Raw genomic sequence first — 27848 nt, forward strand, 5'->3', positions numbered from 1 at the left:
AAGGTCTGGAGTAGAGGTAGTAGAAATGAAAGGGGTAGAGCTTTAGGGGATTAGGGGACTTAAAGGAAAGTTATATAAAAAAATATAATGTAAGTGTAATGAAAGATGCCTGTATGATGAGAAGACAATTTTTAGAAATTACAAAAATAACAATAGGAAGAAACAATTATTACACTGAGAAACTGAGATGAGACGATTTACAGTTGAGATGAAAAATGAACATTTTGTTATAATGTATTATGAATTTTGAAAAATGAACATTTTATTATAATGTATTATGAATTTTGAAAAATGAACATTTTATTATAATGTATTATGAATTTTGAATAATATCGTAATCGTAATTAAATATTTATCTCAATCTATTCGAGTTTCTTGGGTTGTTCCATTGTATGAAATAGGTAACAGACTAGGGATTAGCAGTGCCATGGACCGTGAACTTTGTTGTCTTAAGCTGTAGGGGAAATGGGATGTAGGGGTTTTGGGAGGTTACCAACCTAAACAAGTCAGCGGGCCTGATCACCTGATCCCATCAGTCGCCTCTTACGACAAGCATTCGTTGCTGATGACCTATTCTAACCAGCAACTTCACGGGTCGGTGACTTGGTTGATAGCGTGTCACCGCCCCCGACGACAAGGATCGTTGCTCACAATGTCAATCATTGGATTGTCTGGTCCAGATTATTTACAGGCCGTCATATACGTGGAATATTGCTAACTGTGGCGTTAAACAACAGAAAAACATAAAAGAGCTCCAAGCTAATAAAGTTGATAAATAATTGTTAATCACCAGCTGAACCTTCGTCTGATAAGTACCGAGGATGAAGATAAAAGTCATCCATTTGCTGTGCGAGATGACAATCCATCAGCGAGAATGGACGAGACTTGGCACGCCTCCGCCGGCTTCCCCGTTACTCTCGGCGGCGACCACAGCTACACAATACACTGGAATGGGAAAGTTCCAAGGGCATTTGAGTTGAAAGGAGAAGGGGTGGAAAAGTAAGTAATGACGGGGTACCTCGGCTACACCAGACACTGGAAGGGGAGGGTCAAGGGTGACGGGGTGGAGAGGTAAGTTACATCCGCATTTGACAGTCTCTTCGTGGCACATTCATCCCGTGGTAATGTCGGGTTAGAAGAGGCCCCGAGCAACCATTTATTACCCAGACTGCAATTGTCTGGTCCAGATACGATTATTTACAGGCCTCCGTCAAATAACTAGACTATATACACTGATCGCTATGAGCTATGTTTGTCGTCAAGCCAAGATAGGCAGAGGTGGTGGTTTGAGCGTTACCTCGTTACAGGAACGTTCGGGTTCGATTCCTACATATGTGAAGCTTATTTTTACTCTCCCCACATTTAAATGGCTGGAACACTAATGAGCATGCCGGGAAACAATATTCCCTGAATGAACGAGGAGAGTGTAGTGTGAATCTGCTGATTATATATTGTGACCGATGTCATATAGCTGGAATATTGATAAGTGCGTGGTTAAACAAAAAACGATCAGTGTGAATGGCTTGATATAACTGGAATAAATCAGCGCTAAACACTACTTATTCACTCATGATCACTTTCTACAAAGTGTGTCTCTCTACACAATATGCTATCAACCTTACCAAGATTCGATTATTTACGGGCCACTGTAATTAACATATATAATTGGAATATTGCGAACAAAATTAGGGTAATGTATTTTAGTTGAATAGATTTTTACCTTGATCAAAAGAATAACTTAACACGGACTAGAATGATGTGTGTCTCTTGGTGATGAGGGACATTTGATGACTCTTCAGGCCTGTTATATAACCAACGGGTCTTATTGTTTACAAGTTTTCCGGAGTGTACTACTTCAGCTGGACTCCAACGTTATTGATATGACCACTGATTATACGTATAATACATCGGTACACTGTTTCAGGGGGGACTGGGTGCGGTTTGGTATATGCTTCCCCCGCAATGGCAAGTTCCACTTCACGATGTACTACCCCGTCTTCCGTGATGACACCGGCTGGGTCGGACACCACTGGAAGCAGATGTCCAGCGTGGAGGAGCTTGACCGGGACACCTCGGGGGGAGCTGTGTATCATGACAACACCACCGGGTATGTCAGTCTGCAGGGGTAGAGGGTATGTCTAGCTACAAGGTATGTCCATCTGCAGGGGTAGAGGGTATGCGCATATGCAGGGGTAGAGGGTATGTCCATCTGCAGGGGTAGAGGGTATGTCCATCTGTAGGGGTAGAGGGTTTGTCTAGCTACAGGGTATGTCCATCTGCTGGGGAAGAGGGTATGTCCATCTGCAGGGGTAGAGGGTATGTCCATCTGTAGGGATAGAGGGTATGTCTAGCTGCAGGGTATGTCCATCTGCAGGGGTAGAGGGTATGTCTAGCTGCAGGGTATGTCCATCTGCAGGGGTAGAGGGTATGTCCATCTGCAGGGGTAGAGGGTATGTCCATCTGCAGGGGTTGAGGGTATGTCCATCTGCAGGGGTAGAGGGTATGTCTAGCTACAGGGTGTGTCCATCTGCAGGGGTAGAGGGTATGTCCATCTGTAGGGGTAGAGGGTATGTCCATCTGCAGGGATAGAGGGTATGTCTAGCTACAAAGTATGTCCATCAGCAGGGGTAGAGGGTATGTCTAGCTGCAGGGTATGTCCCTCTGCAGGGGTAGAGGGTATGTCCATTTGTAGGGATAGAGGGTATGTCTAGCTACAAGGTATGTCCATCTGCAGGGGTAGAGGGTATGTCTATGTGCAGGGTATATCCAACTACAGGGGAAGAGGGTTAGTCCATCTGCAGGGGTAGAGGATATGTCCATCTGCAGGGGTAGAGGGTATGTCCATCTGCAGGGGTAGAGGGTATGTCAATCTGCAGGGGTAGAGGGTTTGTCTATCTGCAGGGGTTGAGGGTATGTCTAGCTGCAGGGTATGTCCATCTACAGGGGTAGAGGGTATGTCCATCTGCAGAGGTAGAGGGTATGTCCATCTGCAGGGGTAGAGGGTATGTCAATCTGCAGGGGTAGAGGGTTTGTCCATCTGTAGGGATAGAGGGTATGTCTAGCTGCAGGGTATGTCCATCTACAGGGGTAGAGGGTATGTCCATCTGCAGAGGTAGAGGGTATGTCCATCTACAGGTTATGTCAATCTGAGGGCTAGACGGTATTTCAATCTGAGTGAGTACTGGATATGCAATTTACATGTACAAAGTACATGGTATGCCCATCTGAATAGAATGTTTATCTGAAGGGTACAAGGTATTTCTATGTGAAGGGTACAGAGTATTTCTATGTGAAGGGTACACGGTATTTCTATGTGAAGGGTACAAGGTATTTCTATGTGAAGGGTACAAGGTATTTCTATGTGAAGGGTACAAGGTATTTCTATGTGAAGCGTACAAGGTATTTCTATATGAAGGGTACAAGGTATTTCTATGTGAAGGGTACAAGGTATTTCTATGTGAAGGGTACAAGGTATTTCTATGTGAAGGGTACAAGGTATGTCTGCCTGAAGGGTACAAGGTATGTCTGAAGGAAATAGGTACAGATATCGAGAGAATGGAGTACACGTGCAAGAGTAACAGAGGTTTCATTGTGTCCACTCACTGCAGGCTCTGGTTCTTCAAATACATGAACATGAAAGACCGGATGGAGAATGAAACAGAGTCATGTCCAGTGAGATGTCCAAGCATCAGGTTCGAGGTGAAGTCCGGCGACATGAACGACGGCGACTGCACCTCCAGGGCGTACGGACCCTACAAGAGAGCTCCCATTGTAAGATGTGACAGATCTAGATGTGTGTAAATGAGCGGTATGAGCTGTAATATGGCTGTATATTTAGGAACTGTGAATCTTAAAGCCCCCTTAAAGCCCCCTGACGGGAAAATATTTCAGCAGAACGCATCTTTTACCTGTCGACCATTGGGCGACCACTGTGCCTTCATTCTGCAACAACGGCAATGCCTGTGCCCCCCCCCCCCCCCCCCCCCCCTCCTCGGCGACCTTTGTGCGACTGTTTTGAACATGTTTAAAACTTCACGGCGACCACGGCGTCCATGGCGATGCCTGAACCTCCTGTGTACCTTGGAACGACCCAGGCAACCAGTCTGCCTCCTTGAAGCCTCCAACGACGACCTGCCAAATTTTATGGTCGCCCACGGGAGGCACAAAGGTCGCCATCCTGTGTATATCTAAGGGAATGAGTTCAGTTTTGACAACTTTTTCACGGCATGTAAGCCTTAGGAGATGACGCAGGTCTGAAACGATTAATTTTTCAGCAAATCCAATAGTACTGGTAGAGTACTGTGAGAACATCATCATGATTAGTTTAGTTTAAACTGATTGTACTGACCATCACGATATCATTAGGCAAAAGTGATCCACTTATTTGAGTCCTTATTTGAATATGAAAACATTGACATCAATGGAATTGACACATGTGTGGCTTAAATAACATCAATACCAAACATGTGAAAATATCTACAATACGCAGTGCAACTAATATTTAACAATTTGACAGCAGTGATAATTTACCAAATTTCGTGACGAGCTCATAGGATACTGAATATTATTTTTGTTGCAAAATTGGGATAAAGACATCAGTAGAAACATGGGACTTCAAATAATAATTTTAGGGAATATGATTAGAGTGAATGGTGTGTATGAACTCACAATTCGCGGGTTCATGCAGCAAAGGGTCGCAAGTCAGCACGACACATTAAGTCTTAGATAACCTGACTACTTGTTCCTCATTGTTTATCGTAGACATCGATCAAACGGCAACATTATCTGATTACATGACAGGGCTCATCCCATGTGATGGTTACGGGTTATAATGTGTGCCCAGCAAACCTAGATGTGTCGTAAGAGGCGATTATGATAGATCGGATGGTCAGGCTCGGTGATTGCATGTCGGCGTTCCCCGACCGTGTGGGACGTTGTCCATAATATCAATCCAGTCCAATTGTCCGTCCAGGCTCAGTTATTTACAGACCGGTGTCTCACAGCTGGAATATTCTTGAATTCGACATTAAACAAATAAACATCGCAAACACAGGATATTATTATATTGCACTGGCATAAATGCGTAAAAACCCTTTTCATATTCAATAGAAATCTCTGCTAAAAGCAAAGTCGATTGTGCGATTCCGACTATATCATGAGTATGTGTTTAGGAATCACTATCACTATCAAATAGTGATGGCACCAGGTAGTCCCGAAAAGGTGACCAGTGGCTCCCGTCACAAACACATGCAAAGGCAAGTCAATTGTTAACTTGAAACAAACACGAGGACATATGGTACAAGTCAGAAAATGGAATTGCATCGGACATCATTTTTGTCTATGATGCGTCAAATTTGGAAATGTCCTCCACTTATCTACTACACGAATGCAATAACCCAGTCTTCTTCTGTTGTTCTGTTTTACAGACGGGGAACAATGGTCTCCATGCCAGCAGTCTTCAGGTTACATCCAAGGATCCCCCACACGTATGAATGCCTCCATCTTACACATCTTCATCCCACAGAATACTTCCACAGTACCCAATGATGCTTGCAAGAACCCACCCAGATAAGGATCGGTTGTTTGCAATGTGTGACCTGGGTGAATGTGTAACAGGATATTTCATCCCCCTGGAAAATATATGTTTATTCTTGGATATTGTATTCTCAGGACATGTTTCACCGGTATATTTTATCCATCTATGGAAATACCCAAGGGTATACAATCTGGTGGATATTATTTTATTGTGTTTTGTGTGAAAGAGTGAGTGAAAGCAACTTTTAACAGTATTCCAGTTATGGCATGACGTGTCAGCTTGGTGTGGGAGGAAAGCCCGAAGTAAGGCAAGTCTCAGACGTTTACCACTTTGGTGAAACCCATGACCACGGGTATGGTGCTAGAAACATAACCGGGGCGAAAGGGGATTCCAACCCACAATCATTAGTTTCTGGAGAGACCAAGGGACGCAACTCTGCACAGCGAATTGCGGCGCCTTGGACGACTGGCCCAGCCTTGCCCCCTTGTGTGTTGAGCGTGGAGGAAATACACTTTATTTGGAGGGCATCAGTACTACGGACAGTTGTTTGTTCGGTGGTGTGACAAACGAACATAAAATTGTTCCTTGTATTATTGTACTGATTGACATTACAAAATAATATCGCGTAATGCATTGTATATACGCCCCTCTCCCTCCTCTTACATTCGCGTGTGTTTTTGTCAGAAGAGAAATTCTTTGTTTATTTAGAATGAAATTTGTTGTTGCAGGGCTGGGGTGCGGGACCTACCAGACCTTTCGAGACTCGAACCCCACCAAATGGAGAGAGTGGAAAGTGGACATCGTGGTCGCAGTGCTCTCAGTCTTGTGGAGGTATGTCCGTGTTTTGTGCTGCTATACGAACATATATATTTCCTGAACGATTTTCTTTCAGAATCTCGGCAGCAGACGCACTTTCAACAAAATCAGTAAATTTTAATGCACTATGCACATGGTCCATCACTTGATTGTCCGGTGGGATTACACGCCGCCGTCGCAAGGCAGTAGGACTGTTGTGTGGCGTCAGAGGACAAACACTTACATTTTTTAAGCAAATTGTTTGAGTGTCGGGTGCTATCGTTAGAGCAGGACATTGCTTACCCCTTTCGCGAAATCTGGCGTCATGATTGATTTTCAGTGATCCATTTTTTTATGATATAATTTCCTCTGCCCTTTTGCTTTTTATCCAATGGAATCTCTTTCGTCGGATAATCCTGTCTGGTTATTCTCTGGCGTTGACGGTTAATATTTTGTTGAATTTCATTTCAACCCAATACGTTCATCACTGTTGTGTTGCATGGAAATGTTTGCTGACAAAGCTTTGATCACAGTCAGGATTTCTAAGTTTGTTTGTAAGTATTGATGTGTTTTTTTCTTAAAGGCGGACTTCAGACGAGGACTCGGTCGTGCAACAGTGTAGGGAGTACAGAGGACTGTCAGCGCCACCACGTGGAGTACAGAGCCTGTAACACGGCGTTCTGTACCAGTCGGCTGTTGGGATGAATACCATGACACGCAGTTCCGTTAGGTGTAAATGTGTAACTTACCATGACACGCAGTTCTGTTAGGTGTAAATGTGTAACTTATAATGTTGTCAGTATTGTTTTCCTAGTTTTCTCAACGGTTAGTATACATTTATGCGCGTGGATAAGACAAATAAAGCATATACTACTACACAGTACTTCAGATATGCATATACCACAGAGTGAGGGAGTTTGGTTACCGTCACTTTGATCACTATTCCAGTTATATCATGGCGTGTCAGACTGATGTGGGAGGAGAACCTGAAGTGATGTAGGTGTCAGACGTTTGCTGACAACCATAGAAACATAATCGGGACGGACTGTGATTCGACCCCACAATCATAGGTTTCTGGCGTGCCCAAGGGACGCAACTCTGTACAGTGAATTGACAACTGGGCCACCGTGACCCCATATACTACACAGACAGATCGAGGATTTGCAACCGATGGAGATTGGCGCGGTGGACAAGTGAACACAAGGACATGTCGGAAAAGGGTGGAGTTGAGAGTGCTCGTATTATCAGTCAATAGTTGGTTTGTTTGTTTACAGGACTTATGTTCTTAGATTATTGACGGGTACGGTGTTAAACAAGAAATACAAACTGTGATGTATATGTACAGCTGCCCATTGCGTGTATTGGACTCGCCGTTGGCCAAATGCGTGCAATGGACAATACAGCTTGCCCAATGCACGCAATGTGCAAACAATTATCTTCATCAAGCTTTTGGCATGTTGCGAATGAAAAGTATTTCTCCAAATATTTCACAATATGGGCAACCAGCTTGCTCATTTCACGCAATGGGCAGGTATTTGTTCTGACTGAAGCGTGCAATTTAATTGGTATTGTTTTACATATTTTGTTGTTGATAAAATAAACTCTATTATTAAGTGAATAAATAGATAACAACCAAACAAATATGGGATCTTAAGAAACTATATTTTCTAAATAAAAACAAATATCAAGCAGTGTTATCTGCATATAAAGAGTCTCTGAATCATGCCACCGCTCAGTTGATTCACAGTTGGCACAGGATTTGTGGCTGTGGCATGCACTATTGTATCTCAACCCCGATTTCAAACAGGAGCACCTGTTTGTCAAACAGTTGCTTCTGTATTGGCACCTGCAGTAACCCTGGCCCAACCCATGTACAGATAATGGTGTAGGGACACCTGCAGGTTTCAGTCCAAATTATGTTACAAACTCAATTTGATTTCTTCCCAGTCACCCACCTATTGTTCCCTTATGAGTTCCTATTCTGTACATTACATTGCATGTCCGTGGGGTGGGGTGTGGGGTGTGGGGTGTGGGGTGTTGGGTGTGTGGTGTGTGTGTGTGTGTGTGTGTGTGTGGTCGGGGAGCTTAGTGTTTAAAGCGTTCGCCCGTCACGCCGAAGACCCGGTTCCACTCCCGATATGGATACAATGTGTGAAGCCCATTTCTGGTGTCCCCCCGCTGTGATATTGTTGGAATATTGCTAAAAGCGGCGTAGGGTGTGGGGTGTGGGGTGTGGGGTGTGGGGTGTTGGGTGTGTGGTGTGTGTGTGTGGGGTGTTGGGTGTGTGGTGTGTGTGTGTGTGTGTGTGTGTGTGTGTGGTCGGGGAGCTTAGTGTTTAAAGCGTTCGCCCGTCACGCCGAAGACCCGGTTCCACTCCCGATATGGATACAATGTGTGAAGCCCATTTCTGGTGTCCCCCCGCTGTGATATTGTTGGAATATTGCTAAAAGCGGCGTAAAACAAAACTCACTAACCTATTTCCTTGACTACTATATTAGGTTAGTCAAATTTAGATATGGATGTAGACCTTATTAATAACCCATACTCCATTGTCTGACAAATGGGACACCTGACCATCAAAATAGTTTGGCTTCTTCTGTGAAGGGGTGCGCAGAAGGTGTTTGTTTATATATACACCTAACCAACGAACATCAAGAGGACTAAGACAACACTCGTACGAAAGACACGTTTAGCACGGATGTAGGAACAATACACGACACGGAGACTGGTATCTCATGAAGAAAGAATAAACTATTAAAGAGAAACGCCCGAGTGTACTCTTTTACACGAAACCGTATTCGACGTAATAAGCGCCCACGGCGATATTTGCTAATATATTGGCTAGTGAACAAACCCAATTAGGATCCCTTCCGACTGATCAGGCGCCGCGTTTCGCTGTGCAGAGTTGCGTCCCTTGGGCACGCCAGAAACCTATGATTATGGGTTCGAATCCCGATTATGTTTCTAGGTTTGTCAGCACCATACCCGTGCTCATGGGTTTTCACAGAAGTGGTAAACGTCTGAGGTCTGCATCACTTCGGGCTTTCCTCCAACATTAAGCTGACACGCCGTGATATAACACCTGCTAAATATATCTGCCCTGCTGTAATCGAGGTATGTTTAATTCCTGGTCGTTCATCCCTGCGGCATTGTTATGTGAACACGTGTATGTGGAGTGTGACAACGGCAGTAGTGATGTCGTGCCGATAATATTTCCCTCCATGATCACAGCAGTTGATGTGCACTCTTAGTGCGACACATTAACATATTTCAATCTTCACATCTGTAATATGTTGAGAAACCTAGAAACATAATCAGGGCCAATTGGGAAACGAACCATGATCATAGGTTGCTGGCACGCCTACGGGAGGCAACTCTACGCAGGAGCTTGCTGCGCCTCACACCACCAAGCCACCCGTGCCCAATCAATGACATTTAATAAAAGGGCTGACCGATATAGGCGATTGACTACAGACTATCAGATGAAATACACCTGATCGATTTGTCATGTTGGTGTCCTGTCATAACAAGAGAACTTACACTCACAGGGAGGAGACAATGTTGGTTTACGCCGCACCAAGCAACACTGCAGAAATATTACGACGGTAACTGATTGAGTTGTGGTCAGGCGAACCAGTTGCTACAGACCACCTTATCCGAATTAATTGTCTTGAACAGACCCGTGAAGATCCGGGGTAGAAAAGGTCTTAAGCAACCTATGCTTTCCGTAAAGATGACTATGCTTGTCGTCAGAGGCGACAAACAGGATCGGGTGGTCAGACCCGCTGATTTGGTTGATGCATGTCATGGTATCGATCGTGGATCGATGCTCATGATGTCAATCACTGGATTGTCTGGTTCAGACTCGATTATTTACAGACCGCCGTCATATAGCTGGAATATTGCTGAGTGCGGCGTTAAACAAAAAACAAATAAATACTTGTCTTGAACATTCCACCAGTACCACCACCTTGTTTACGTACCTGTGATCATGTTCATATTTGTGTTTAAAATAACTTTCTAAAACTATTTAAAATGTAATGTTAATTAGACCCTTATGTTTCCCCCAAAACAATTCCGAGAAGTGAAAATGTCTTTTCAGCTCGTTGTAATAATAACTGTCAATAACCAATTAATATGTATATTCACAGTTATTTTCGCCTGTGAGTAGTTTTCAGATCGGCCACAATGATCATAGCTATGTCCCATATCTGACCTTTGACGGTGCTACGTGAACATTTACACAGTGTCCAATGTAGGCTTGGCAAGGATAAAAAATAACTAGGTCAAATTATTTATAAATAGTTATAAAACGCTTATTTGAATTTTTTTAATTCTATATGTGTGTTATATTGCAATAGACTTTCTGAATACAAAATGCCGTTTAGAAAGTGGTCAAATGCAACATCCGGACTCAAACCAAGGAAGTTTTATCATGGGATCATGGGACTCAACCCCCAAAAGTACTAGAATTTGTACTTTACCAAGAATGTTTTATCAAAATATAACAATTGTTACACTTTGTAAAGTTATTAGTTCAAAAAATGAATAAAACATATTTAGTCTCAATAACCATGTACCCTTGGGGATACTTATCGAGTCAGAGTAGGTTTGCAGTGCCTCTTATAGTGCCTCAGAAGCCGACTAAGATGGGGATCTGGTGGTCAGGCTCTGTACGTGTCATCGTACCCCGACGGGTGGCTATGACTCTTTGTCTGATCTTTGGACAGACCGCCGTGATATAAACTGCACTCATGGCTTTACTATTCATATGTGGAGCAGAATCCATTACAAGGATTATTCACCATGGTCACAAAATAACAATGGCTAATATCACAATTGCAATGAAGAATTCATTCCATCAGAAAATTATTGTTTCATGCAAATTATGTTAATTTTTATAATCTTCTTCAAACACATCGCTTAGTTATATGTAATATCGATGTAAGTTTAACGCACTCTTAGGAGACAAGTATCTGTGGTTCAACATGTATCTTTCCTGTGGAAAATTTTCATATCCAAGAAAAGACTAGTTTTAGATTATAAAACATCAAGGATAACGTGGAAGAAATACACAAGAACTTGCTGAGGCAGTTTCCATCACTAAGACATGACGATCACTAGCTGTGTGTATCCTTCAATGAAACATCGTTAACGTAAAGCCATCGAGACTGTGGGAAATGTAATCTGTGACTCGTTGTGAGAGAGTGAGTATCGAATTAACGCCGCTCAGAACACTATTTCAGTTATTTCATGGTGTTCTTGATGACGGATCCTTTCCCCAAAGGGATGCAGGTCTTGCACGTTTACCATTTTGGTGAAACCAACGAGCATAGGTGTGGTGCTGATAAACCTAGGAAAATAATTAGTGTGAATCATTTTTTTGAACCCTCGGACAGGTTTCTAGCCTAAGGGTTCAACTCTGCATGGTGTTCTTGATGATGGAGCAATTCCCAAAAGTGATGCAGGTATTGCACGTTTACCATTTTGGTGAAACCAACAAGCATAGGTACGGTGCTGATAAGCCTAGGAAAATAATTAGTGTGAATCATTGATTAGAACCCTCGGACAGGTTTCTAGCCTAAGGGTTCAACTCTGCATGGTGTTCTTGATGATGGAGCAATTCCCCAAAGTGATGCAGGTCTTGCACGTTTACCATTTTGGTGAAACCAACAAGCATAGGTATGGTGCTGATAAATCTAGGAAAATAATTAGTGTGAATCATTGATTAGAACCCTCGGACAGGTTTCTAGCCTAAGGGCTCAACTCTGCAAAACGAATCGTGGTTCATTACACCGAGCCCGAAGTAAAAAAAGGCCACACCTATTGTGTCCATATTGATCCGGATGATATGGACACACCTATCAGCACTTGTCAACTTTCACGTCTGGAACTTTAAAGTTCACATGTTCTTACCTGTGACCTCTCTTGGGGCGATAAGTCAAATATATATTCTGTTACTAAATCGAGTAACGCTTCTTTATATTTAGCAAAGCAATACTTGGACACAAAGAAAAGAGCGTGGGACCCTTCCACCTGCCTGTGGCTCCCCGTGTCACAGTTGGCGGTTTGATAACGTGAGACTCCATTGGTACCGACATGTCTTGTTTACTGAAACTGTTTGGTAAGATATATTTTTTTAGTATTATTTACTGTTCTTTGGCACGAATGTGTGTCTCATGTCTGAGTTGAACTTTAGTTGCCAATATGTCACTCCGACCTTATTTTAATTTTTTTAAAGTATTTTTTTTTTGTTTAACGCCACAATCTGCCAGATTGAAGCAGCCGGTACATACTCGAGTCTGGATCTTTCAAACCGTCGGGGTTCGATCACACACAATTGGAAGTCGTCTTGCAAGACCAGTATAGGTTGTGGGGGACCTATTCTAGCCATGGATCCACACGAGAATGTAATGATGTTTATGTCTTGATATTTCCACAAATGTCAAACATGGCCACCAGTGACAAACATGGTCTGATTTTGAACGTGTCATTGAACTAATGTTCGGCAGAAATATCATGTATACGTGGCCTTTTAACATGAGTGTGGCCCACGGCTGGCCCAGTCGTCTAACGCGCCACGATTCGCTGTGCAGAGTTGCGTCCCTTGGGCACACCAGAAACCTATGAATGTGGGGTCGAATCCCGGTTCGCCCCGATTATGTTTCTAGGTTTGTCAGAACCGTACCCGTGCTCGTGGGTTTAAGCTGACACGCCGTGATATAACTGGAATAATTTTAAAAGCGGCGTTAAACCCAACTCACTCACTAACATTTGTGTGAAGGTTGTTGAATTTATAGATATGTGTAGGTATGGTAAAATGAAACCTTCGAACATGCTGGTAGTAGCTTGTATGAGGGAGTGACGTACAGGTCATCTTGCAGGTTAAGGACGCAGCTCTACACAGCCAACCGAAGAACCGTAGATCAATGGAAGGGCCGTACACCAATATTGCCTTGAAGTACTCACCTGAATATATTCTGTGTGGATTTAATATGCAGACTGTTTAATACATTGTTGAAGAGGAAACATGGCACCAGAATATGAAATTGGAATATATGTGTTTCCGATTTGAAGGACATGGCCAACTATCCAAGTGATATTTATAGTATTTCTGCTTTTTTGTATACTCGGTGATGCTCGATGTCTTTGTTGCAGTGTTGGGGTCATGTCTTGTCTACACGGTCAATGGTCACTACGTAAATACAACGAGGTCAAGGCGGCAAGGTCAATGTCAATCTACAATATTTTAGTATCGTGTTTAGTTTGATTTGTGTCTGTATACTTGCAAAACTGACAGTGCGTGCGGAAAGGTGAAAAAAGTCAATACTTGAGGAACATGCTATGAATCACTCGTCGTTAAAAAGTAAAGAATACTGATATATCATGGATGCCAAGCAAATACCGGCACCCCCTGACAGTGATTTTGATGAAGTGCGTGTTCGAAAATATTTGTCTCGAACAGAAATCAGCTTACCACACCCCGTCCGTACATCTACCCAACCCCAAACACATACTCATTCCCTGTTACTCTTCCCCTCCAGGCCTATCCCATCCCATCCCAACACATCCTGATCCCCACTGTATCCCATCCTCAGTCCTCAGTCCTCACGTTATCCCCACGTCCTCCCCAAGCAATCGCTATCCTCTCCCCGTCCTCCAAAAATGTCAATCACTTCACCCCTCACACCGCATCACAGTCCTACCCCCCATCTCTACACCCACACTAGCCCATACACATACCAAACCCGTCTCCATCCCCTCCCCCATCCTACCCAATCTTAAGTGGGGACGTGGGGATAGGGAAAAACAAGTTTGGAATAACCCCCCTTCCGTTAAGAATTACCTCCCTTCCGTTAAGAATTACCTCCCTTCAGTTCAGAATTACCTCCCTTCAGTTGAGAATAACCTCCCTTCAGTTGAGAATTACCTCCCTTCAGTTGAAATTACCTCAATTCAGTTTTTGACACGGATCTGTCGCGATTTGTCATAATTGGTTGCGTTCAAAATGTTTAAGGTACATTTTAGCAATAATATTTTAAATAAATCCGTTGGATTGAAAGCGAAAGTAAATGGATTTATTTAAAAACATATTTTACTTATTTCTGTCCGGCGAAATAACACTATCCACTGCCTTTATATATTTAATTGTTTACGTTTCATTTTCGGGGAGTCGGCGAATTCGTAAACCAAGTTAAATAATAATGTCTGGCCTAAATTGATTTGTATGATTTGAGAAACAATAGACTTATTTACTTTTCACATGCGCATTCCATGACTAATTCAGCTGGCCCCAACTGCCTCTATTGTGATAGAGTAAACCAACCCCATGACTGTCATCAGAAACTGCAGTGTGAATCGGACGAGGTAACTACATCAATATTGTATTCTAATATGGAGAGAGAGAGAGAGAGAGAGAGAGAGAGAGAGAGAGAGAGAGAGAGAGAGAGAGAGAGAGAGAGAGAGAGAGTATAAGGATATTTCACTGTGAGGAGTGCTCCATTGCTCCATTCCAACATTGTATTGTATTGTTTAACACTCCATTCAACACTTACGCATTAGTCCAGTACCTTATCCCTTCCTTCCAGGCATGCTTTACTGATGAGTATATCACAGAGCAGGGCCACATCTTCTATAAAGTCGGCTGCAGAGCACAGTCAGTAAGTATAACCCCGAACGAAATGTTTCTGTCTTAATACTTTTTCATGTAACTATGTCAAGGAAGATGTGATGTTATCCATGTTATGCCACATCGAAAAGATCCGTGAAGATCCGGGTACAAAATAGGTCTTCAGCAACCCATGCTTGCTGTGAGAGGCGACTAACGGGATCGGGTGGTCAGGCTCGCTGACTCGGTTGATGCATGTCATCGTATCCAAAGTGTGTAGTTTGATGTCAATCACTGGATTGTCTGGTCAAGACTCGATTATTTACAGACCGCATTCATATAGCTAGAATGTTGCTGAGTGTGGCGTTAAACAACAATCCAACCAACCTAATCGAAAACAAGTGATCTAAACAGAGAATTACCATAGGTCAAGAGCCTTCATAATATGCGGTAAAAACATTTTTGAGAAGCTTTTTCACAACTATGTCAATGAAGCGTCACTGTAATAGACATTCCAGACTAGTCACCAACTTGCCCAGTATTTTTTTTAATGATACGCTCCGGTATGCTGGCCCCTAGATATTTGAAAATGCCAGAAGGACAAAGGTATTTAACGTACAGTAAACTACGGTTATAACGACCACGCTTATAACGAACTGACGGATATAACGAACTTACTTTTTGGTCCCGACTATTTGCTGTAGTTTTGCTGTATATATGCTTTTAACGAACTACGGTTATAACGAACTTAAATTAGTAGTCCCTTTGAGTTCGTTAAAACCGTTCTTTACTGTATACAGAAACGAAGCTGTACCAATCAATACGTCATGATTTAGACGTTATGTGATCCCTTCATGTGGAATAATATGTCACATCGATATCGTTATCTATCATACATCTAACATTGTTGAACGTAAGATGTAAATAACATTACTTTTTTATGTATGGGATGTACGCACTAAATAACAACAGGTAAATGCATAACTTAAGCAAATTGTGTCTACATGTCTTACACCCCTTTGGTAAGTATCTGTTAACTCTGACCCAGATTCAATTATTTACAGGCCGACGTCACATAAATTGACTATTGCTGGATGAGTGTGGCGTAAAACACCAAACAAACACATACTAAATTTATTGCAATAGGTCCCAAATCCTCTTCACGAGAATATTCAACTTTAATCTAAATTGTCAACAACAGAAATGAAAATTACATTGGTTCTGTTTTCGAAACAACAAATGAATATGTTGTACATTATTTTCCCTTTAGCTCTGTGGTACTGGTGCTGGGAAAGGTCGAAGGTCAGAGGTCGAACGTAAGGATGTCGCCATCCACGTGTGCGAGGACTGCTGTACCGGAGAGTACTGTAACAGGATGGGATGCAGAGCGGGACGTAAGTTATGAGATAGATAAGTTCTGAGTTTCGCATGAAAGGAATTGCGCCACAGTGAATTCGTTTGTTGTGGACCTTGCATGATTTCATCAATAACCATTTGAGTCAGTTGTGCAAATCACAAGTAAGTAAACAGAATTATGTGGCCTTTAATAATTGGACAAACTTGGGGGATGGCAGTGACCAAGTACTTGCAGAAAAGGTCTTAACACCAACAGCCACCTGAGGAGACTTGAGCATAACACAGGGGAAGGATGCCGATCGTATGCCACCGTAGGGAGGTGGGCGGCAGAATGTAAGCGTGACAGGGACAGCCTTGATGACGATCCCTGCCTGGAGGACCTGTGACGTCAGCAACACTGGAATGATCCAGAGAATCCACGATATGGTGATGACCGACGGCGAGTTCAGTAGGCATTTCTCAGTAGAGAGTACATGCCATTGTCACAGAAATTAAAAAAATAAAGAAAGTATGAGCTTGTTGGATTCCAGAGCTTCAGACATCTGATGAAAAATGAGTCCGAACGACAATCAAAACAGTGGAAACATTTGACATCACCAGCACCAAAGCAGGAAAAGATGTAGGTGTGGTCATTCATCACGACAATACACCAGTGTATAACTCAGTGCCAGGCTACAATTCACGAGTGTGGCTTTGAACTCCTTTAAGAACGACCTTATGCTCCGTCAGACTTCCATCTGTTCCGAAACATGAGGAAAGCAATGAACAAGAACCCATTTCGACTCGAACAATGACGCCGTTGCAGCTGTTGAGTTTTGGTTTTGGTATGTACAGTGGGCGGGTGTGGTAACCAAGTTGTTGATCCATCAGACCCGGGTTCGTTTGTTCTATGGGTACAATGCGTGATTCCCATTTATGATGTTCCCTGCCGTGATATTGCTGGAATATTGCTTAAATGGGCCTTTAAACCATACTCACTCATTTCCTCACTCACAAGATCGTCCAAGTGGAAGTCCACATGACGCGAATCTCACGCCATCAATGTGAAGTCAATGGACGTGCGTATTGTACCAGTGTCCCAATAAATGCTTTAGACTGAATGTCGTGTCTTCCAACTTCAGCACCCAAGGGACGGTCATGTTATCATTGTGACTTCATCAAGGCACCATCTGAATGTGAACAGGTGAAAACCTGTGAAGCAAATCAGGTAAGAACTTATACAAAAAAACCTGATGCTATAGGGGATTGGGATAGAGACTATGGTGGCTTTCACTCCCATACTCTAGCATGGACTTAAGGTGGTCCAAGAGCTAAGATCGATTATTTCCGAAACGGGGATATAGCTAATTACAGCAATTATAGCAATTATTTTCCGTGCATATACAAATGTATGTGAATAGTATTGAAGTACTTCGATGATGCATGTATCATTACTTGTGTTATTACTTGTATCATTACTTGTATCATTATGTGCATCATTACTTGTATCAATACGTGCATCATTACTTGTTCCATTACATGCATCGTTACTTATATCATTACTTGTAGCATTACGTGCATCATTTCTTGTATTATTATTTGTATCATTATTTGTATCATTACTTGTATCATTATGTGCATCATTACTTGTTTCAAAACGTGGATCATTACTTGTATCATTACGTGCATCATTACTTGTATCACTACGTGCATCATTACTTGTGTCATTACTTGTATCATTACTTGTATCACTACTTGTATTTTTACTTGTGTCATTACTTGTATCACCACGTGCATCATTACTTGTATCATTACTTGTATCACTACTTGTATTTTTACTTGTGTCATTACTTGTATCACCACGTGCATCATTACTTGTATCATTACTTGTATCACTACTTGTATTTTTACTTGTGTCATTACTTGTATCACCACGTGCATCATTACTTGTATCATTACTTGTAGCACTACTTGTATTTTTACTTGTGTCATTACTTGTTTCATTACGTGCATTATTACTTGTATCATTACTTGTATCATTGTGTGCATCATGACGTGTGTCCTTATGTGCATCATTACTTGTATCATTACTTGTGTCATTACTTGTGTCATTACTTGTGTCATTACTTGTGTCATTACTTGTATCATTACGTGCATCATTACGTGCATCATTACTTGTATCATTACGTGCATCATTACTTGTGTCCTTATGTGCATTACTTGTTTCGGTACTTTTGTCCTACTTTTGTCATTACTTGTATCATTACTTATAGCATTACTTGTTTATTCTCAGCAATGTTACATCGACGAGGTTCTCACTGACGAATTTGAACTGCGATTCAATCTTGGATGCGTGGATACCTATGTAGGTAAACTTGATAGTCATTCATAAACACATGCTTGACTCTGGTTTCGGCAGAGATTTCTTGAATATGTACAGTCAGGGTTTTGTCGCTTTTACTATATTTGTGAACAGTAAAGTTATGTATGGTATCATGATGCACGTATTCTACATATTGATATTGTTTAACGCATTCAGCAATATTCCAGCGACACGAAGGAGGACTGTTAATAATGTGGACAATGCACTCCAGTGATGGCTATTATAAGCAACGAGCGGGCACGGGTGGCCCTGTCGTCTGAGGCGCCGCGATTCGCTGTGCGGAGTTGCGTCTTTTGGGCACGCCAGAAACCTATGATTGTGGGTTCGAATCCCGGTTCGCCCCGATTATGTTTCTAGGTTTGTTAGCACCATACCCGTGCTCGTGGGTTTCACCGAAGTGGTAAACGTCTGAGACCTGCATCACTTCGGGCTCTCCTCTCAAATTAAGCTGACATGCCGCGATATAACTGGAGTTCTGTTAAAAGCGGCGCTAAACCCAACTCACTCACTCACTATAAGCAACGGTTACCATGACACACAAACAACCAATTAACAAAGCCCGACCAGCCGAAACATTCAGTCGCCTAGGTTTCTGGGGACATCTTCTGACTGCTCCAACTCATGAGGGGGCGGTCGGGTAGCCTAGTGGTTAAAGCGTTCGCTCGTCACGCCGAAGACTCGGGTTCGATTCCCGACATGGGTACAATGTGTGAAGCCCATTTGTGGTGTCCCCCGCCGTGATATTGCTGGAATATTGCTAAAAGCGGCGTAAAACCATACTCACTCCACTCCAACTCATGAAGTAAGAGAGTGAGTCGGGTTTAGCGCCGCTTTAACCATTATACTAAGGCGTTAAACTCACTCCCTTACTCTAGTATTTGTACCTGCTTGTCCAAAAATCGACATATAGTTGATGGCTCCAACATGTCGAGCTAGCGAGGTCCCACTTTATTCGGCCTGCAATGTAATTGTCACTACATGTAGAGGTATACGACATTTACATTGTTTTAAAGACTTGTGGACAACTCAATCAAGCAAAAGGCAGGAGAGAAGAGGCCCTGAGTACATTGTGTGCCAGATGCTGTGACGACGACTACTGTAACCTAGCGTGTGGAAAGGATGGTTAGTATAACAGCAATTCGATTTCATTAAATCAGATCTTTCTCTTCGATAACACACCTATCTGCGTGACACGTCTATAGGAGGTGTCGTCGGGTTGGCTTCCTAATGAGGCGATCAGCGTCGAGGCGTCTAACTTCTCGGTACGAGTGAGCGAACCATCGAGACCAGCATCTGATTTCTGTATCACGAAAACAAACTAAAACGACTAGTTCCGAATGCAGATGACAAAGACTGCGCTGTTATATTGCTATGGATATTATATCATCCTGTGGACTCTGAGCCCGTTGGTATCTATAGCCCTAAAGGAGTATCATCGAAGGTAGTTTTGTGTTCTGTGTGTTTTTTCTCCTTTCAAATAGAAATTTTCGACCAGTTTCTTGTGATTAGTGTGTTGTGAGATGTGAGTAGTGTAGTGTTTTGTGTTGATTGTGAAGTTTGTTGTGATTAGTGTGTTGTGTGTGCAGTGTGGTGTTAAATATGTTGTATGTCGTTATTAGTTTATGATCTGTAGTGCGATTGTGTAGTGAATGTTGTGTTAAATGACTTTGTGTACTATGTTGTGAGATGTGTGTAGTGCAGCGCGTAGTGTGTTGTGAGATGTGTGACGTGTAGTGTAGTGCGTAGAGTGCTGTCGTGGGTTGTGTTAAGTGTTTGGTATGAAATGCGAAATGTTATTTGTGTTGTGTGTTTTTGAGTAGATTTGAGTATGTATTGTGTATTTTATTGTGTTTAGACATTAGTGATTAGTGTATGGGATGTGAATGTACGCCTTCGTCAGCAACACTCACTTCACAATGATCAGCGATTAATCCAGCTTGGTAGGACGGTAAAGTCCATTGTAACGACCCCCCCCCCCCCCCCCCCACCCCCCACCCCCCCCTGCAGACCCCGATCCTCTTGCCTGAAAAAACAACAACAACTGTATACTTGTATACTTCGATATCTCTTACAACAATTTATGGTGACACAGGAAAAATAAGAACGTTTTGTTTTAGGATTTGTGGGGACTATTTGTTTTTTCTGCCCGGAAAGTTCATGGCATGTTTTTATCTTGTAGCTACATATCCTCCGCCAAAGCCTACTGTTCTAACATCGACAACAACAGCTAGTCCAACAACTACTACTACGACCTCAACGACAGTAACTACAACTACTACTATGACCTCAACGACAGTAGCTACAACTACTCCGACAACAACAAAGACTACTTCTACACCAACGATGAAAACTTCCACCACCGCGAAAACCTTAAGTACTACTGTCACGTCGAAATCAGTAACTACACCAACAACAACTACCACATCGTTATCATCAAGTCAATCTACGCCAGAAACGTCAACAACCACAGACACATCTACTATTACAATGACTACTTTTGCAGCCACAACTACAAGTGGTACGTCTTCAACTACACCACTGGCCTCTACAGAGTCGACGTCTGCAATCACTTTTAAACCCACCACTGAATCTGGTGCCTCGTCAACATCAGCTACAGTAATGCAGACATCACCAACATCATCAATGTCCTCTCCATCATCTTCAGGCACGTCTCCATCAACACAGGTATCCATGACGACATCTTTGTCTTCAGATACCCCACCGTCATCATCTGTGACCGTGACAACATCTTCGTCATCAGTTACCGAAACATCATATGTCGATACGTCAACGCACTCGTCTTCGGACACCCCGACATCATCATATGTTTCCATGACAACAGATTCGTTTTCAGGCAAATCATCATCTGTTTCCATGACAACAGATGTGCCTCCAGATACCAAACCAACGACATATGTCGATTCATCAACATCCTCATATACTAACACTCAGCCGTCGTCAGCATATGTTTCCATGACAACAGATGTGTCTCCAGACACCCAACCAACACCATATGTCGATTCATCAACATCCTCATATACTAACACTCAGCCGTCATCAGCATATGTTTCCATGACAACAGATGTGTCTCCAGACACCCAACCAACACCATATGTCGATTCATCAACATCCTCGTATGCAAACACCCAGCCGTCATCAGCATCTGTTTCCATGACAACAGATCTGTCTCCAGATACCCAACCAACACCATATGTCGATTCATCAACGTCCTCGTATGCAAACACCCAGCCGTCATCAGCATCTGTTTCCATGACAACAGATGTGTCTTCAGATACCCAACCAACACCATATGTCGATTCATCAACGTCCTCGTATGCAAACACTCAGCCGTCATCAGCATCTGTTTCCATGACAACAGACATGTCTCCAGATACCCAACCAACACCATATGTCGATTCATCAACATCCTCGTATACAGACACGCAGTCGTCATCATCTGTTGCCATGACAACGTCTTCGTCAGTTACATCTCCAACACCAACATCAATTGAATCAACAACAACACCTTACGGTGAACTTTAATGTTTTCCCTCCATTCCCTACAACGTCAAAACGTTTAACTGGAGTTTAACCAACAAGATACCAGGAAATATGCATTTACAGCACTATTTCACCAGAGACAGATAATCCGCCATTCTGATAAAGTTATTCTATAAACTACTGTTTGTCAAAAGGAGATAATGAATGAAAAAAGCATAAAATGTTATACCTACAGAAACGCCTACAGCAGTGTGATTTCATATTACTTCAGGCAGCCAATCAAAATCGAAATTCGTTAACAAAATAAACCATTTTCAAACATCGGTTATTACCATTGAATTGTTAAACCCCAACGGGTATATAAGCACACACACACACACACACACACACACACACACACACACACACACACACACACACACACACACACACACACACACACACACTCACACACACAAATTAATATAATTTTCATTTATAGACAACATTTTATATAGACAAAAGTAGGAATGCAATCAAGATATCAACACTTTTTCAGAAGACATTCACAATCGTTGGCTAAATTTTAGTACATCCAGTCAAGATTTATTACATGACATTCTTCATTTCCAGACTGCAGCCTCAATGCCGACATTGTCTTTCTTGTTGACCACTCGGACACCAATGTACTCGACTTTCACAACAATGTGGACTTTTTGAAACAAACGGTCAACGAGTTGAGGATGTCCCCAACGGATGCACAAGTCGCACTTGTTGCTTTCAACAACAACCCTGACTTAATACAACCACTGACTGATGACAAGAACATGGCCCTACAGGGCATCGACGCTATCTCTGGTCTCCCAATAGAAGGTCCTTCTTACCCAGACACTGCCATTGATGAAGCGCTTCAGATTCTGAATGGTCCAGATTCCAGAGAATTCGTGGATAAGATCATCATCATTATAACCGATGGGATCACGAACCACACAGATGTGACTGCAGCGGAGGCGATGGCAGCTAGAGACAATTCCACCTTCATCTTCGTCTTTGCTCCTTCTGCTCAGCCGACAGATCCTTACGAGCTCAATATTACAGTTGATGCTAGCTTTATCCTCAATACCACAGATCTGATGCTTACAGATTTTTGTCAAGGTTAGTTGTGTTTTATACTTGATTGACTGATATAACGATATAATTTGACATGAATGTACATCATTATTCAAATCAAAGCGTTAACTTTTCGATTACCAACATTCAAAGTAAAACAATAAAGGAAGGGAATTAACTTTTCTTTCAAAGTAACACCTCAAACGGTATTTTGTTCAATTAACTTTCACGTTACTTATGAAAAAAGTACAATATTTTTTGTCAATACTTTACTTTGACAAAGAACACCTAATCGGAAAACAAAATAGCTCACACTACGTTAATCAATATTAAACGTATTTGTTTACAAATTATCAGTGAGATTTGATAAAGACTCAGTAGGTATTTCCCGTTATTAGTTAACAGATATGTTTTCAAAGCAAATGCACATGTGTAAATAAAGAATGAATAAACATAAACACCGAAAGTGATAAAAGAATGCATGTCATTGAATAAAAACACCCACCCGAGAAATGAATGAATACATAATTATCCTCACACACTTTCACAGAAGTGTATTTATTCTTTATCGCTTTACTGCAGTTATTGAGGCAAGGATCAATGGAAGTTTCACTTTTCCAACGACGCCCGAACCCATGACAACGGATGCAACCACGGAAACCCCCACCCCCACCACCTCAACAACAACCACAACAACAACCACAACCACAACACGTGCCCCGGCCGTATGCTATGAGTGTCAGTTTGAGAGTGACATGACCCAGTGCAGACACTCCCTCCGTTGTGATGAACACCACCCGTCTGGGAAAGATTACGTAAGTTTACCTGATACTTACTCTACGCATACGTAACCGACTACTGGGCCGTTTACACCTTTCCATATATTTTTCCCGTATCCGTATCCGCAAAATCACTTTTGACATTTTTACCTATCCGTATCAGTACCTGTACATGATGGATGCGTATCCCGCTTCCTTTTCTTTCGATCCCAGGCTATGTTTTGCGTGTACGGAGGGACCTGTGGTCGGAATAGTTCCTGTTGTAAAGGCACAATATATTGTAAATCCCATAGATCTCCCTTTTTGAACTTAGGTAACATTGGCTACGTGTTGATGCGTGATGAAGTAACTACGGACAAGTGTATATGTAAATACGGATGCTTGTCACGGATATGGATACAGGGGCGAACAGTACGGACGGGTGTAATCTCAGCTGGAGAGCTGACTTTTTCTCTCGAGAGCAAGACTATTTGCTTCTAGGTCACATGTGATCATTAAGGTCATCGGTGCAATCTGACGTTTACAGGAAATGTCTACCGGTAGAGCAGGACATGCCTACCTTTTCGAGACCACCTTGTGTCATCACTGATTTTGAGTGATCCATTTATGGTGTCTATTTCGGCATATGATCGAAACTTATTATTCTGTGGCGTTGACGTTTAATATTTGCGAAGGCCAAGGCCAGTCATCATGAGCAGAGTTGCATCCCTTAGGCACGCCAGAAATCTATGAGTGGGGGTTTGCCCCGATTATTTCAGCACCATACCCGTGCTCGTGGGTTTCACCGAAGTGGTAAACGTCTAAGACCCGCATCACTTAGCGCTTTCCTCTCACATTAAGCTGACACGCCGTGATATGACTGGAATACCGTTTAAAGCGGCATTAAACAAAACTCACTCACTCACTTATCATAAACAGATTACTTTTATCAAAGAGGCATACACACACACACACACACGCACGCACGCACGCACGCACGCACGCACGCGCGCGTTTGTGTGCATCGTTTTCAACGCGTATTTTGCAGACAGGGCTGGGAACCCATGATAGCATATGACTTTACTGTGTCTAAAACTATGTTTTCCCTTATTTATTTCGATCAGTATATATGAGGAAAGGATCTAGTAGTCGCGGTTGACTTGGACAGGTAGTCCCGGTTGGAACGGATTAACAGTGAAAAGGCTGAAATCTATCGTAATGAAACCATGCGCCATGGGCTCTTACCTGTATCGTCGTTTGATGTTAAATCTAGCACTCACTATTCTAGCTATATGACAGGACCTGTAATTAATCGACTCTGGACCTGACAATCCCGTGAGTGAAAAAAATGATGAGGGTCCCGCCCCGTCCGGCCACAGGTTATGATGACATATAAGCTGTTTGTGTTTTCGTAAAGTAGGAAAAAAAAAATCAAACTGATACTTGTACCAGCAGCTTATGTAATTTTTATCGAGGACTAGTTCTGGATGGTGTATTGTTACTGGCCTGGTGTTCTGTGTATTTCAGACTTGTTTCTCGGGCAGAGTGGAAGACAGCGGATGCTACTTTTCTGCTGCTTGTATAGAACTGGAGGTGAGATACTCATCAGAGGACACTCCGTGCTATGACTGAAATACTGTTCAAAGCGTCCTTAAACCCAACTCACTCACTCACTTACTCATCATCGATGTCACATACCACCATCCGCCTTAACGTCATCCAGTGACTCCACCATCTACGCTAGACCGCGTCCGTGGTGTAGTTGGTGGAGCATCTGTCCGTGGAACGGAAGATCAGTGGTTCGATTCCCAGCCGCGTCTTACCAAAAGACGTTTAAGGATGGTATTTGCTGTTTCCCTGCTGGCGCTCGACGTAAAGGGAAAAAGACAATCTTTGAGTCAGTACAGTGTGTCTTAGTGGGTGTATCTATCACAAGGTGTGTGAACAGTACCTGAAGCCATGACTAACATACCAACCTCTAATATGGGTATCCCCTTCTACCCCAAAATCCTCCAGACCGCCTCCTTGGTCTAGTGGTAGAGCGTCCGCCCGGAGAGCGGAAGGTCCAGGATTTGTTCCCCGGCTGCGTCATACCAAAGGACGTTAAAAGACGGAACCTGTTGTTACCCTGCCTGTCGCTCAGCATTTGCGGGCTAAAACAAGGATTGGTCGGCTCGGAGTCAGTGTACAGTGTTTGAGTGGGGTATATATGTTAAAACTGCGGCTTCGTATCTCAGTGGGCTAGAACTATAAAATCGGCATAAGTCCTGACTAGTACAAGCAGACAAACACATGTGCATGCACGTCGCTATATAAGTGAAATAACCTTGGACGCGCCCTTAAGCCCCATTTCAACTCAACTCAACAACAATTCTCAAAAGAGTTGATCACCAGGTAGAGATTACCACCCAACCTGATAACATCACCATTTTGAACGCAAACAGGTAGATTCCCTACCCTTATAACACCCCCAGGTAGAACTCTAACTGACCCACCCACCACAAAGTCAACACAAACAGACAGTGATAACGACCAATTCGCACCGATCCACCCCTCAGGTAAAGCCATCATCAGGCAGAAATTACCACCACCCTGATCTCATCACAATCTATTAGGGGCGGTCGGGTAGCCTGGTGGTAAGAGCGTTCGATCGTCACGCCGAAGACCCAGGTTCGATTCCCGACATGGGTACAATGTGTGAAACCCATTTCTGGTGTCCCCGGCCGTGATATTGCTGGAATATTGCTAAAAGCGGCGTAAAACCATACTCACTCACTCACTCACTCACAATCTATTAATACACTCACCCAACAACCACCCACACCGATCAAGAAGACGCCATATTTATTGTCCGTCAGTAACAACTGCATTACCACTGTATGTCCTCTATGTAACAGGCTTGCTCAGTACTACGGAATACAACAAAGAACGGAGGTACCGTCACCTTTGAGGGCTACCAGTATGACGATGTAGAGTGCTGTGATGGAGTGAACTGTAACCACAGAGACCTTGTTATATCACCGGAACTCCACGCGCTGCACCACTGTGACGGACCGTTCAATCCTTGACCTGCAGTGTAGTCTCCACAACTAGAAGCTTCATCCTGGGTTGGTTCATTACATCATTGCCATTTCTGTATCATTTGAAATAAACGTGATAATTGTAACATGATTACGTCCCTTGAATGCTTTCTGCCTATGCGTCTTGATGAGTTAAATTTACCGCCGCTGTGAACAGCATTTGAGTGTCAGCGTAATGCGGAGGAAAGTGATGCATGTCTAAGACGTCTACCATTTTGGTGAAACCCACAAACAAGGGAATGGAGGTGACAGACCAAGCATCAAAATCGTGACAAAGAAGAGAATGCCGTTTATGCCATTGGTGTTTTTTGCCAGTTGTAGGGAATGAACGGAACGAAAAAAAAAGTACGGGCATATTTTCTCGTTTAGTTAGAATGCCATTGTTGATGTATGTTACAAAACATGCTGCTTAAGAATTATTGAAAAAATCCGCATTATTCAGATTGTCGTATGTGTCTTTGCAAACGCCGATCCCTCACCGGATTTCCCTGAAACATTTTTCACTCATGTCTGACCAATAACTGTGATTACTTCCTAAAGGATATTCAAGTTTGTAACTCATAGAGTCAAAACTGTAACACTGACGAAAGGAATGCTATCTGCATATGATAATATTATCTAGAATATTTCCACACCTCTCCACCACTACATAGGTCTCCAGATAGGTCATTGGCCGACATACAATCCTTACCTTTGTTTCATGACTTTGAGATAGCACGTCTCTGTGATTGTCCATTGTCCTTGTTCATGACACGCTTCTTGT

The 27848-nt window shown here is 42.7% G+C and overlaps 2 protein-coding genes across 3 annotated transcripts in view; both read left to right on the forward strand.

The window, feature by feature from the left end:
• Window positions 1–7324, forward strand: part of LOC124142805 (cell surface hyaluronidase-like) — a 32479-nt gene extending 25155 nt beyond the window's left edge. The window contains exons 20-25 of the mRNA XM_046511469.2: window positions 794–999; window positions 1925–2107; window positions 3609–3771; window positions 5427–5486; window positions 6265–6367; window positions 6915–7324. Coding sequence (XP_046367425.2) covers window positions 794–999; window positions 1925–2107; window positions 3609–3771; window positions 5427–5486; window positions 6265–6367; window positions 6915–7036 — 837 coding nt within the window. The 3' untranslated portion in view covers window positions 7037–7324. The remainder of the gene's footprint in view (window positions 1–793; window positions 1000–1924; window positions 2108–3608; window positions 3772–5426; window positions 5487–6264; window positions 6368–6914) is intronic.
• Window positions 7325–12359: 5035 nt separating this feature from the next.
• On the forward strand, window positions 12360–27170 carry LOC124142870 (serine-rich adhesin for platelets-like). 2 transcript variants are annotated; one of them, XM_046511556.2, is made up of 14 exons: window positions 12361–12455; window positions 13490–13558; window positions 14619–14698; window positions 14920–14991; window positions 16210–16333; window positions 17417–17502; window positions 18568–18639; window positions 19671–19779; window positions 20837–21131; window positions 21165–22189; window positions 22771–23292; window positions 23830–24062; window positions 25533–25598; window positions 26903–27170. In XM_046511556.2, the coding sequence occupies exons 1-14, from the start codon at window positions 12431–12433 to the stop codon at window positions 27071–27073; spliced, it is 2949 nt and encodes a 982-aa protein (XP_046367512.2). In that variant the 5' UTR covers window positions 12361–12430; the 3' UTR covers window positions 27074–27170. The 2 variants fall into 2 exon arrangements, with proteins under 2 accessions (XP_048241414.1, XP_046367512.2); XM_048385457.1 differs by having other exon boundaries at window positions 12360–12455; window positions 20837–22189.
• Window positions 27171–27848: the final 678 nt, after the last annotated feature.

Source organism: Haliotis rufescens, unplaced genomic scaffold, assembly GCF_023055435.1.
Source record: "Haliotis rufescens isolate VD_foot unplaced genomic scaffold, xgHalRufe1.0.p SCAF_59, whole genome shotgun sequence".
Taxonomy (NCBI): Eukaryota; Metazoa; Mollusca; class Gastropoda; order Lepetellida; family Haliotidae; genus Haliotis; species Haliotis rufescens.